Source organism: Neopelma chrysocephalum, unplaced genomic scaffold (genome assembly GCF_003984885.1).
Source record: "Neopelma chrysocephalum unplaced genomic scaffold, ASM398488v2 Primary Assembly neopelma1_43, whole genome shotgun sequence".
In the NCBI taxonomy this organism is placed as follows: domain Eukaryota; kingdom Metazoa; phylum Chordata; class Aves; order Passeriformes; family Pipridae; genus Neopelma; species Neopelma chrysocephalum.
This window is the reverse complement of record NW_020897702.1, coordinates 12,417,547-12,430,187: the sequence shown is the minus strand read 5'-3', so window position 1 is coordinate 12,430,187 and position 12,641 is coordinate 12,417,547. Positions and strand designations below refer to the sequence as shown.

Sequence of the window (12,641 nt, the reverse complement as noted above, 5' to 3'; positions counted from 1 at the left end):
TGGGATGGGATGGGATGGGATGGGATGGGATGGGATGGGATGGGATGAATAAATACATAATAATTTACTAAATTACAATACTGGTAAAAAAAAAACCTTAGAATTTGATACAGAGTTGTGGGAACCTGTTAAGATGACTGATTTTAAATGTATGAAAGATTGAAATATTTTTCTTTTGATTTTAAAGAAACTAGTGATATATAAAAATATATTTATGTATATGTTATTTTTTTCTTCTCAGCTCCCAGCCAAGCACCAGGCAATATTATGTGGATACAGGATGGTTCACATGTGTCTCTTGGGTGGGAGCCAGTCAGACCTCTAGCTAATGAATCTGATGTAATGGGATATAAGGTCAGTGCTTCCCCGTCCTTACTCACCTTTGTCTCTTCCAAACAACTGCTTCTCTTCATTATTGGCTTTTTTCCCTTTCTTGTTTCTCTGTGTAAGTAAAGCATTCTGCACAGACTGTCTCCAATCAGTTTTCACCATGAAAAGCAATAAATAAAATTAAAATGAGAGAAATGCCCCAACATATTTTTATGTTATGATTTTCAAATACTGCTTATAAACTGAGTAAGCTCTATCTGAGGGTATCAGCTCATTATCTCTGAATCAGAAGTGGTTATTAATAGGACAAGCCTGTGATGAAATTCCTAATAACTTCTCAATTCAATTGTGTTTGCAGTAGGATTTAGAGAAATGCAGAATAATAAGGCATCATAAATTGACATTAAAATTAATATTCTTATTATGATCATGTTGGTAATGTTCAACAATCAGTCACAGACGATCACAGCTGGCATTTAAAGTTTTGAAGTTTTAAAGAGTAAAATACAGATTAACACTTAAATAACAAGTCATAAAACTATATAGAATTTGCTGTAATATTTTTAATCAAAGTAGAATGTTTCCAATGTTTTTACAGAGGTGTGGAGGTTTGGTTTTTTGAAGTCTATATACAATCATTTCTAGACTAAAATCTGATATCCACTCTAATACATCGGGAAATATCACCAAGAAAGTGTAAAATGGTTCAAATAAGCCAGAAACTGTTATAACCTTTATCAGATAGTTAATATCCTGAAATAGTTGAGTTGACTACTCTAGTTTTTCACACCTCTCTAACCCTCTCAATTTTGTCTGGGATCAGAAACTCTTATGCAGAAATATCAAAAAGACAGCTAGGTACTCGCTTTTCCTTCCATAAATTTGTCCTGAATGTTACAGGAGGTGCAGGGACAGATCTCAGCTATTCTCAGTTATCCAGCTAAGGTAAACACAGTAAGGACATTATTTGGAACATTTTCTTTACATTTGAAGTTGGGTTCTTGAGCCAAAAATGTGAATATCAACATGAATTTGGGGATAAGAATTTGAATCGAATGGACCCCAAAAAACATTTTGAAATTTGGAGGTAAAATTGTGCAACACCTAATGCTGGAGAGGGCAAATGTACTATCTTTGCTCTGGATCATAATCAATGTTCTTTCATTGCTTGCTAGTATACTTTGCTATTACAGTTTTGAAGCCATTGCAGAGAGGGAAGAGTAAAAGCAGATGACTGTTCAAATGTAATGTCATGAAATCCTCAGCGAAAGCATGAAACAGTTAGCATTGCAGCGACTGTGTTATCTACACAAAATGTTTGGTATATAACTTGAATGACCACTATGACCATTATCTATTTTATTGACCATAGGTATTATTTCGGCAAGAAGGCCAGAGCAACAGTCAAGTTATAGAAACACAGAAAACCTCCGCGGTGGTACTTCTTCCTGATGTTGGTGTCTACATCATTGAGGTCTGTGCAGTTAGTGAAGGAGGGGATGGAACTGCAAGTCCCCAGATAAGAGTTCCATCTTTTTCAGGTAAAGTTACACTATTTGAAAGAATAGTGATTATAGCAATGTTCATTAACTCTATTATTCTCTACCTGAAAAACAATGTTGCCACAATTATTTAGCTATTAGATAAAATTATTAATCTGAGTCCTCAGTTCCATGCTGAAACAAAGACATCTACTGCCATTTGAGATTCTAAGAGCATCTGAGGCAACCATGTGAGGCTGATGAACAAAGCAGAAGATTTATAGGAAACCCCTCCCTTTCTAGGGTAACATCTGAAAACCTAACTGAGCTATAGATGCTTATATATGCACTAGGTGTCTCAAACAGCAATATAGTCAGCTGAGATGTAACCCATAGGGACCAACAGTGGAGCCTTGACAGCAATTCAGCTAATCTTCTGAATTTACATATTCAGACATAAGCCCATAAGGACACCTGATATGTCTTAAGGTATCCCAAACATTTGCACATGGCATATATAATATGGGACTTAGAGGGTACACATATCATTCTGGACCACCAGCTGTAGGTGTACTGTCTAACACAGATAAAATGGTATGTATTTAGGTAACAGTCTACAACTTCCCATAAGGGGAAGAGGAGGGGCAGCCACTGATCTCTTCTCTGTGGTGCCCACTGACAGGACCCAAGGGAATGACCTGAAGTTGTGTCAGGGGAGATTTAGGTTGGATATTAAAAAATGTTCACCCAGAGGATGATTGGGCACTGGAACAGGCTCCCAAAGGAAGTGGTCACAGCACCAAGCCTGACAGAGTTCAAGAAGCATTTGGATGATGCTGTTGGGCACATGGAGTGACTCTTGGAGATGGTCCTGTGCAGGGCCAGGAGTTGGACTTGATGATCTTTATGGGTACCTTCCAACTCAACATATTCTGTGATTCTATGAACACTCTGTATCTGCCTGCCTTAGAATAAGCTGAATTTCTCTGTAGATTCCAATTACTCCCTTGAATAACTATTACTTTAATAAATTATTAACTTATTACAGTATTAAAGTATTATCATAAAGTAACTTAGGATGTCTAGATTCTATCTCCTCAGTTACTGTGATAAGTTGAAAAAATTTACAGTATCAATATTACATAGGTAAAAAAGGAATGGAAGGATTAGTGGCAAGAACAACCAGAAAATAACATTGACTTTTGCCTAAACACAACAAGGCATCTTAATTCTAACTTTCTGCTAACACTTAAAAGTTCTACTAAACATTGCTTTACACTCTTTAAGGAGTACTAACTAAAAGATGTGAGCCTGAAACTTCATTGTAGGACTAAAATTTCAGCCCTAATCCAGTCACAAACCTCAATGCTATTATCAGAATGCAGAAGACACCAATCCCTACTCCATGGAATATTTGTTTCATGTATCCTTTGAGCCATAACTCTAGGCCACCAAGTCTTTCATTCCCTCTCTCCTGATATTTGTGATTAGACTATGCATATCACATTACTTCCATTTAGGTCAACTGTTGTCCAAAGGAACACAGACTGGTTCCCTTCCCGTTCTGTTACCACTACCAGCCCAGAGAACAGTTCCCCTTAACATGGCCTTTAAAGGGACTGCTGTAATCTAAAATCATCACTGGACTACTGGGCAAAATACCACTTTTTCCTCTGGGCAAAAATAGAGATCAAGGGTCAGCTTTAATCCTTTTTTCTGGGAAGAATATTTGTGACTATGGCTGGAACTCAGAGCAGCTTCTGCAGCCTAATTCTTTTTTGAGGTTTAAAGCACAAAACCACATACCCCTTTGGAATTTCCTATTCATTTGCAGACTGAATATGAGGCTCCAGCATGTGAATTGCTGTAGGTATCCTCATAAAATCCCATCTCTGTAGGGAGCCTATTTTGTTACTGCAGTTGTCAGAAGCTAATCCATTGCCTAAAGGTTAGGCTTTTGCTGAGGGTAATAGAATACAGTTTTGGGCAAAATATAGTATCTAAGTGTACTGACCATTTACATCATTTGTTCCCTAATTACTTTGCTTTTCATTTCAGGAGGGAAAGTAACAAGTGCTCAATCCACCTTACATATGTTGTCTACTTCCTCGTCCTCTGTAACATTGCTTTTGGCACTGATGGTACCTTCGACATCATGGTGAAGGTTTCAGACTTTGTTGTTATTTCTTTGCTTTAATTTAATGACACCAAGGGGTGGAGTTTTATGTCTGTGGAGAAACTGGATACATGATCTAATGCTTAAGGAACCATAGAAGTGCCTGTGGTGCACTTAGAGGAGTGTTGGAAACACGGTCAGTAATTCATCAGGTTTTTATCTCTTCTTTATTTGTAAAAGTCCTCTGGAGAGGAGACACTTCTTGGCCCAAAAATATGCAGATTGTATGTAATAAACTTTTGTAAGCAAAGGTAATTTCTGTCAAATGTATTTTCCTTTTTTAATATGTTTGATTTTGGTGAGCCCAGTCACATGTCATCAGGTATTTAAAAAGTGGCGTCTAGTACAGTACATCTGTTTGGTTTGGAAAAAAAATGCTTTTTTAACACATAGAACAAAGTTTGATGCAGCTTTGTTGAATACTTTGCTCTCATCCCCAATAATTTGTTGTTTCTACCAACAACTGAGAAAAAATTTAATTTATCTACACAGCCCACTGCAAAAGTAAAGAGAATTTGTTCTGAAAATGTATAGTATGTATTTAATTAGCAAAAAGAACTGCCAATAAAATATTGGACAGCATACTCAGAACATGGCAAAATGGAGCAGAAAATCCGTTTATTTTATTGCAAGGTAAATGAAAAATTATTAAATACAAATTTAAGAGGAAAAAAGTTTTTATTCATCAAATACTGCAAGATATTACATCCAATGAAATCAGATATAGATTTTCAAAAGTAAATAAGAAATCAATTCCTACTGCATATCACAATGAAAACTGCGCTGGGCATTTAAATATGATATACATTAAGATCCTAGTTGGACAAGTAAAGCAATGCAAGGAGAGAAACCTACTTTTTTCCAATCACTTCTCAGCTTTTTTTTCTCAAATTTCTTTTTCCTCTGAGACCGTTTTTTAGTAACATTCTGTGCTCTATATAGATAATAATCAAGTTGAAGTATATAAGAAAGCATATTATGGAGAGAATATTAACATTTTTCAGAATTTAATCATTCACATATATTCAAACTGCAGTACGATATATTTTGGAGGATTTAGTGTCTGAGAAAAAATACTTGGAGAAGTACTACAGAGCATCATTCCAGTTATTTAACTAATTGTCTCTATTTCTATAGTTTACTGGAGATTATTCCTGTAGCGACTGTGTGCTATCAGTTTTAATCCCCAATTTTTGCTATACCAAACAATTTTTCATTCAATAGACAATATGGACAATTTTTCTGCATTGAAAGGCCTTTCCATGTATTGGCACCTGAAGCAAAATAATTCCCAGAGTAGATGGTATGCAATTACTGTGTACACAATTACTGTGTACACAGTACTGTGACAAAGGGTGTTTTACTAAGGGATCAAGCCTAGGATAAACATTCCCTCACCTGGGAAAAATCAGGTCAAAAATGTTTAACATGAAAGTCCTAACAGCACAGTTCTTCTAGCTGTCCATCCCTCTAAAAGGTTTTGATGAAAATCTATTTTAATTGATGAGTTCTGCAATCAAAATGCTATTATTTTGCCTCTTCACTAGTAAAATAATTTTTTGCATTTAGCTAAATGTGCTCTTTCTCAGCAGCTTTAAAATAGTAGACAAGAAAGCACAACGCAGATCAAGTGCTTAGTAGGTAAAAAGCTGATTGGTGACTAAATATTTTTTCTTTTTAATATTTTATCAGTAAAATTTTTCAGAGAAAGTTCAACTCAAATCTTTCTTACCCACTAATATTTTAAATAATTTTTTAAGAAATAGAGTTTAAATTTACTTAGTCACCATGTTGCTAGGAAAACAAAGGCAGGATAGCTAGCTGAGCACAGGCTGTAGGTAAACGGAAAGAGACCTTCTATATCTCTGTGTTCTGGAAAGGCTTTTGAGATCAAAGAAAGGAAGATGTAATGTACCTTGCTGAAAGAGCAAACTCACAGAAAATAACTACCTGTTGTCATTTGTAAAACAGCAGTATTGTTACCATGCAGGGAACCTGCATTAGCAATCTACCATCTTTCAAAAGGTTAAAATAAACAAGAATAAAGTGATGAACCAAAAAGCAAAACAGCTATTTTATAAATTAAACATAATTTCCTCTATTTTTTATACAGTTGCTTGCCAATGCAGTTTATTTCAGAGTATTCAAAAACGCTACATTCACTGCGGTGGCATTTTCTGAATGGCAGTTAAAATTTCTGAATACAATAAATGGATACGCTTTATAAGAAGAATAAAAGTCTGATAAGGAGATAGAACTCCATCTAGATACATCTTGATCTCTAGTATGAAGATAAAGATAGAAATACTGAACATACCATCAGGTAATGTAGTTGTATTGCAGGGACAAAAAGGGGTATGTTTTATATTCAACATGAACAAAATATGTATTTTGCATCTTAAATATATTAATAAACATGTTTTAAATGTTTAAGTACTTATGTATTACCCATTTGTTACTTTGTAGAAGATGTTTCCTTATCATGACATTTTTTGGTTGCAAGGGAAAGTTTTTTCCTTTTTCATGTAGAAGATTGTAATAGTGCAGTCTGGCGTCACTGAGGAGACTGTATTTTTGTATATGGCTACAAGATCTGTTCAGAAAAAAAAATAATTAGAAAGAAACTTTGTTTCACAGACTAAAAGAAAGATACTGTCATGGCCCATATCAAAATGTTAGATATATTGTACAATCTGTATATATGCTATATATAATGGTATATACAATGTGGAAGACACAGTAATATAATAGTTTCTGTGTACTGTTCTTGTAACATTAGATCTTTTTAATAAATTATTCTCTTTTTATTGGCTTTTATCTTATCTCCTGTCAGGTCCTCAGTTATGTTCATAGAGTACAAATATTTTGGTTTTCAGCAGCAAGAAGCCTTTAATTACATGACTTTCAAGAAGAAAATGAATCTGCAACAGTGAAAGTGGACAATGCAACTCTTAAAATCAAGTAATTTTTTGTCATCACTCCAATTTCACCTAAGTGTTGGTTTCCCTGGGTAGGTATTTCTTTCATAAGTAAATAACTGAAAGGGGGACCCCTGGTGGCCTAGTGGTTAGCATGCAGGACTCTCACTGCTGCGACCACGGGTTCGAATCCCAAGTCCCCCGGGCAGATGGTAGCTCGTTAGCCCTGTGAGGCCATCCATCTATGAGAAGGACACTCTAAACAAACCTACGTCCTAAGGACCTCACTGCCATTGTCCAGGCTTGCTTGGCCCCGGCAGATGAACCTTAGGATTAAAGGGTGGGCTCAGTTCAGCGCAGGCTGTGTCTCACCTAAAAAATCCATTGCGCAGGCTGGAAAGGTAAAAAGACCTTTCCCCAAATCTTCGTTCGCGAAGACTGGCCATTATTAAATAACTGAAAGGTTCAAGAATTCTCAACATGAAATTATACTTAACAAAAACTGCAATGTAATCTGCAATTTAACATCAGAGATAAAATAAAAATAATCATGAACAGAAGAGAGATCTAGGGTGGCGAGGCACTGCCCAGAGAAGCTGTGGATGCCCCATCCCTGGAAGTGTTCAAGGCCAGATTGGATAGGTCTTTGAGCAATCTGGTCTTGTGGAGGGTGTCCCTGCACGTGGACAGGGGTTTGGAACTAGGTGATCTCTATGGTCTCTTCCAACCCAAACCATTCTATGATTTCTATGAAAAGTGCTTTATAAGGAAGTCACCAAGGTCAATCCTCTGTATACTGAAGTATTACATAGCTTCTGGTACCTCTGTGTCTTATATTTTAAATACTTTGTGTGAAAAACCACAAAAGAATAGTTTTCAAAAACACACATAGCCTTTTGAGGAAAAAATGTAAACATGGATGACTCAATTGTAGCAAATACTTTTCTTTTTTATAGTTTTATTTGAGCTTTTAATAATCCCCAATCAATTCTTTATGAAATGCATATTTACAATGGTAGATGACTTTGGAACACAGTATGAAGTCAAAAAGCCCATACTGGAAATAAAAATACATTGCCACAGTCATTTGAACTGAGACTTCAATTACAAAATGGGTACTGCTTAAATAGCATATTATATCAGGACTTCCATTAAATTAGTTATGAATGTCACAGAACACTGTAATGGCCTGCTTTTGCTGACATGGAGAACTGTATATATTGAAAATCCATATCCTATCAGAACTTCTACCACACTGCAACCCACTCTTGCCCTTTTATGGCCATCATCCCAGTTCCTCTGAAAATGAAAGACAATTTCCTTCTTAATTACTTCCTATGCTTTTGAGCAAAACAATGTCAAGGATAAGAGAAAATGAACTGCATTTTATTACAATAGGTTTGTTGCCTTTAGGCTATTACAAACAGCCTCCCTAAGCATGCTGACACATAGGCTGCTTCCAAAAATACAGATCCTGAGTTTGTTCTAAGACTTTTCTCTCAATTCCAGTAAAGACAAACCTGATTTTACCTTTATTGGAGTTCATATTTTTAATACTTTAAACAAGGTAATGATAGTGTATGTGAATAAAAGCCTCACAAGCCTAAAAGAAAAATCTGTGGATAATTGTGCAGTTTCAATATTTGCATTACTTATTACAGGGGTCAGCTCTTTAAGCAAACTGGCACAAATATTTAGATGCACAGCTATTCCTACTTCCTGTGCTCCTTTTCTACTGTCAGATTATTAACTAAACACCCCAGCTTGGATAAGAAACCTACCCAGTCATCAGAAGAAACTGATAAAGAAATCTGGAATGCTTCTTGATTCATCTTTTACTGTGATGAAATAGATGTGTCGAGCTAAAGAAAAATACGCTCCCTTTGGATATGGTTTGGTGGCAGGGTTTTTCACTTTTATGCTCAAAATCATCAATTTAAAAAACCCTATAGAATAAAAACATGAGAGTCTTCCTGAAAAATACAGTTATCAAGATGAATAGCAAAGGCAGGCACTATATGTGTTAATCAGCATATTTCACTTTTCATACAGAAAATAAGATCAGAAAATGCATCAATTTGCTTTTCATAACAGAAAACATGTAAATAAAGAGATATTGAAAGTAATTGAGGCATATCTGGATCAAAGCTTTAGTAAGTACAATTTTACTTTAAGTTGCATTGCTCTGCTCCCTGGCTGAACAAGCATTTCCATTTCATAATGATACCATCTTGTATCTTCTACAAAAGGGACTTCTTAAGACAGGATAGTAAAACAGGGTAGTCCTCCTGATATTTCTTTAAAATTTTGCCATGTGGAGCAAGTGGTTAACTTAGTAAAGAAGCCTGAGTTGAATTGCTTAGTTTTGTATAACTCATTCCCTTATTATTGAGTGATATATACACCCAAATCAATCCTTTTGGAGAGAGTCATTCTAGGTGATGATGTTGCATATGTATGTTTGTTCTAATTAAGAAGTTTCACATGTGTTTTAGGTGAAAAAACTGAATGTCCACCCTGTTGTGATCACTATATTGTAGTACATGGGCAGCCAGATGATCAGTAGAGGTAACGTGCAAGTCTGGTATTAGTTCTTTTCTAACATGGAGAAGACTCAGAAGCAAATTGCTGATGTTTTCTGGTTATACTTCATTTATTTCAAGTCCCATTAGTAAAAACCAAATTACCCTCAGTACAGTGAATGTCTCTTTTGCTCCTGTTACATAAAAGAAAAAGAAACACTTCATAGTGCCCTACAACTTCCCAGGCAGCCCCTTCTTCCTCCCCCTTTCCTGTCTTCAAAAGGGTACTTGTGTGTATGGAGAGGGCAGGGGGAGAGGGGAGGAGACGCAGAAGGAAGAGGAAATCCATGGGTACAGTCTCCCACAAGGATGACCTGAAGTTAACCCTGCCTCCTGACCTAGTAGGGTTTGCCTTACAACGAGCCATCTAAGAAAGTAAGTCTTTTACCTTCCAAACACACAAATTAGGAAGCATTTTTACCCATCTGAGAATGGCTGCACTAGATTATCCAAAGTACTAAGCTGGATTTCCACTCTGTTGTTATCTGTCAACACTTTCTGACTCTCCAAAGAGAATAGAAGGTAATTCCACAGCTTTTGAATGGGAAATGAAAGGAATTTTCTCAATACAATTTTTCATAAAAAAAATTTCTTGAGTGCCCACGGTATCCACAATAGGAAATACCAGTCTTTAATGCTCTTCACAAAAGCTATGGCCCTTTAATGCAGGAGGTAAAGCTGGCAGTTTGCTGACTGAATGTATTATTGCAGCATGAGAAACTAACTTGCAGTGGCAAAAGTTTTTCAGATTTCTAGATCATAAATGACTTGAATATTCCTTGATCTCTGCAAGTTTGCTTTGCAGAATGGTAGTCTTTCCTTTTAGATAATTTTTTAATAGACCCAAACATTTCTTGAAAGTTTCTGATGTACTAAAAGCTACCACACTGAAAGTCCTTTGGCACAGGATATGCAGCACCTTAAACCTTGGTGTGACAGCACATTGACAAACATACTCCTTGCTCAAGGCGCAGCTACTTCCACAGTTCTTCCCTCCACTAAGAAAATATTTACTTTCATAAACTACAATGAGGTGATGAGGCATTTCTCTTCTTAAATGGTTGCTGAACCCTTTCTTACTTCTAGTCAAAGAGTACAGCTGTTAAGATACTGTATCTAAAAAAGGCGTAAAAAACATGAGGGAAAAACCCCAAAACCCAGTAGGTCTGCTTGTATAGGCCAGGAAACAAAACAAACCCAAAATGAAACTATGTTCCATCCAGATAATGAGAGCAAGATTAAAAAAGTCCTTTTCTGCAAGACAAAACTTTGATTTTGTCACAATACTGGTACTGTGTGCACTTGAGGTCTCTGCAGCTCTAAAAAGTTTTAAAAGAAATAGCAAAGAGACAGACAACTGAAGTGACAAAGGGTTGTTGGCTAGAACATTTGCCACTTGGGGAGAGGTTAAAAGGACTAGGGCTCCTCAGTTTGGTGACAGCTGGGCAACAGATAAGAAGCCATCATGCCCCAACTTTTTCTCTCCTGTTGTTTCTCTCCCTTGCAATAGACAAAACACTAAAAAGGCCTGTGAAAAACTGACTCTCAAACCTCCTCCTCTTCCTGTTTGGAAACTGTACTTTAATTCAAAGTTGAAGATCGTACTTTATCTGTCCAATGAATACTGAACTATTCAGATAGAAAGCTCCAACACTGAAAAGATGCTGTTTCAGAACAGTCCCTATTTGCAGGGCTAGAGCAATCAAACCTACTCCCAGTCATGATACAAGCTAGAAAGAAAAGGTGTTTGAGATCTGTGAAATCCTCAACTGGATCTTTAAATCATTTGCAGCAAGAAAAAAAAAATGCATCTGCTTCTTTTTTACAAAGGGACACTCACAAGTATGCATGGGAAACTCCTGAACATAGCCAGGATGACAAAAACACTCCTCCCACTTAGACCTAAAATGTAGGAGCTGAAACTGGATTTCTAGAATCACAGTCTAGCATTTCCGTCAGTGGTTACCTTTAAGTCTTTATTGTTATTGTTCTGATTATTAGTGTTTAGGTTATATCCTCATTGTGGTGCTTGCAGGCCATCTGTTACCTGCTAATAACTAATCAATTTAAGACTGTCAAAAAATGAATTCAAAACTCTACTAAGTATCTTCCTATCCTTGCACCATTTCTTAAGCTTAAGTCTGGGAGAGTTTCAGGTAAGGTTACAAAGGAAAAGCAAATACCTGTTCCTACTAATTTATGAGTTACAACATCACATTTACTGCCAGACCATGAAAGACCAGGGGAAATAAAAATGCAGCATTTTTATTTTATCTTTCATGCAAAATACACTAAGTAGAATGATTTGGGTATAATATAGTAAAGATGCCTGATTGATGTAGGTTATCATTTTAAATCTTAGTTTTCTGCTTCTGAGTACATCCATACTCACTAATTAACTTGAACAGCAGCTTATAAGACTAGTTTTGACTCTGCCCATTTAATGAACAAAATCCAATCAACCACCCTCTTAGTGTAAATGGAAAATACACGTCTGAAAGAATGATAAATAGCTGATTGCCATGGTGATTAGCATAACATGCCTCGTGGAAAGCTATTTGGCATTCAGCTCCGCTAGCACTTTTTAAGGATGGATACAAGCCTTTGTGCACTTTGCATTGGACGTGCAGCTGATTTAAATAAGAAGACATCTTTCTAGATCTGATGACTGACATTTTTATTTTAAACTTTTATATGAATCATATTTTTCAAACTGTTGTGGGTGTTTTCACATAAAATGTATGTTTGGTTCATTCCATTAAAAAAATATTTTTAGTTGTCCCAGATGCTCCAAGCATTAAAGCTGAGCTATACTAACCTCAGGAAAGCTGTGCTTAAAGCTGCACTTAAGCAGCCTAGTGATTTCAGAGGTTGTGTGCTCTACTCTGGAAGATTTTAGAGCCATTGAACTCCAAATATCTAGGCTGTAGAGACATCCAGATATTAGATCCATCAGATGTTCCCCGGATTAAAAAAATAATAGATGACATTTTGAATACACTTGAGGCAAACTGAAATGCTGCTAACAGAGAAACAGAATATCTACATTTGAAAAACTAGCAATTCAGCTACGCTTTTTAGTTACTGAAGTTCCAATTAGAATGTGCTTTAGTACATTGTTCCATATTTTTAACATATTGCCTTGTTCAATATC

At 36.1% G+C, this 12,641-nt stretch overlaps 1 protein-coding gene across 5 annotated transcripts in view; it reads left to right on the top strand.

The window, feature by feature from the left end:
• Positions 1–6,804, top strand: part of CNTN5 (contactin 5) — a 634,097-nt gene extending 627,293 nt beyond the window's left edge. For all 5 annotated transcript variants that reach the window (XM_027677364.1, XM_027677365.1, XM_027677367.1 and 2 more), the window contains 3 exons: positions 242–354; positions 1,703–1,871; positions 3,870–6,804. In XM_027677364.1, the coding sequence (XP_027533165.1) occupies positions 242–354; positions 1,703–1,871; positions 3,870–3,973 (386 nt within the window). In that variant the 3' untranslated portion in view covers positions 3,974–6,804. The remainder of the gene's footprint in view (positions 1–241; positions 355–1,702; positions 1,872–3,869) is intronic.
• The last annotated feature ends 5,837 nt before the right edge of the window (positions 6,805–12,641 follow it).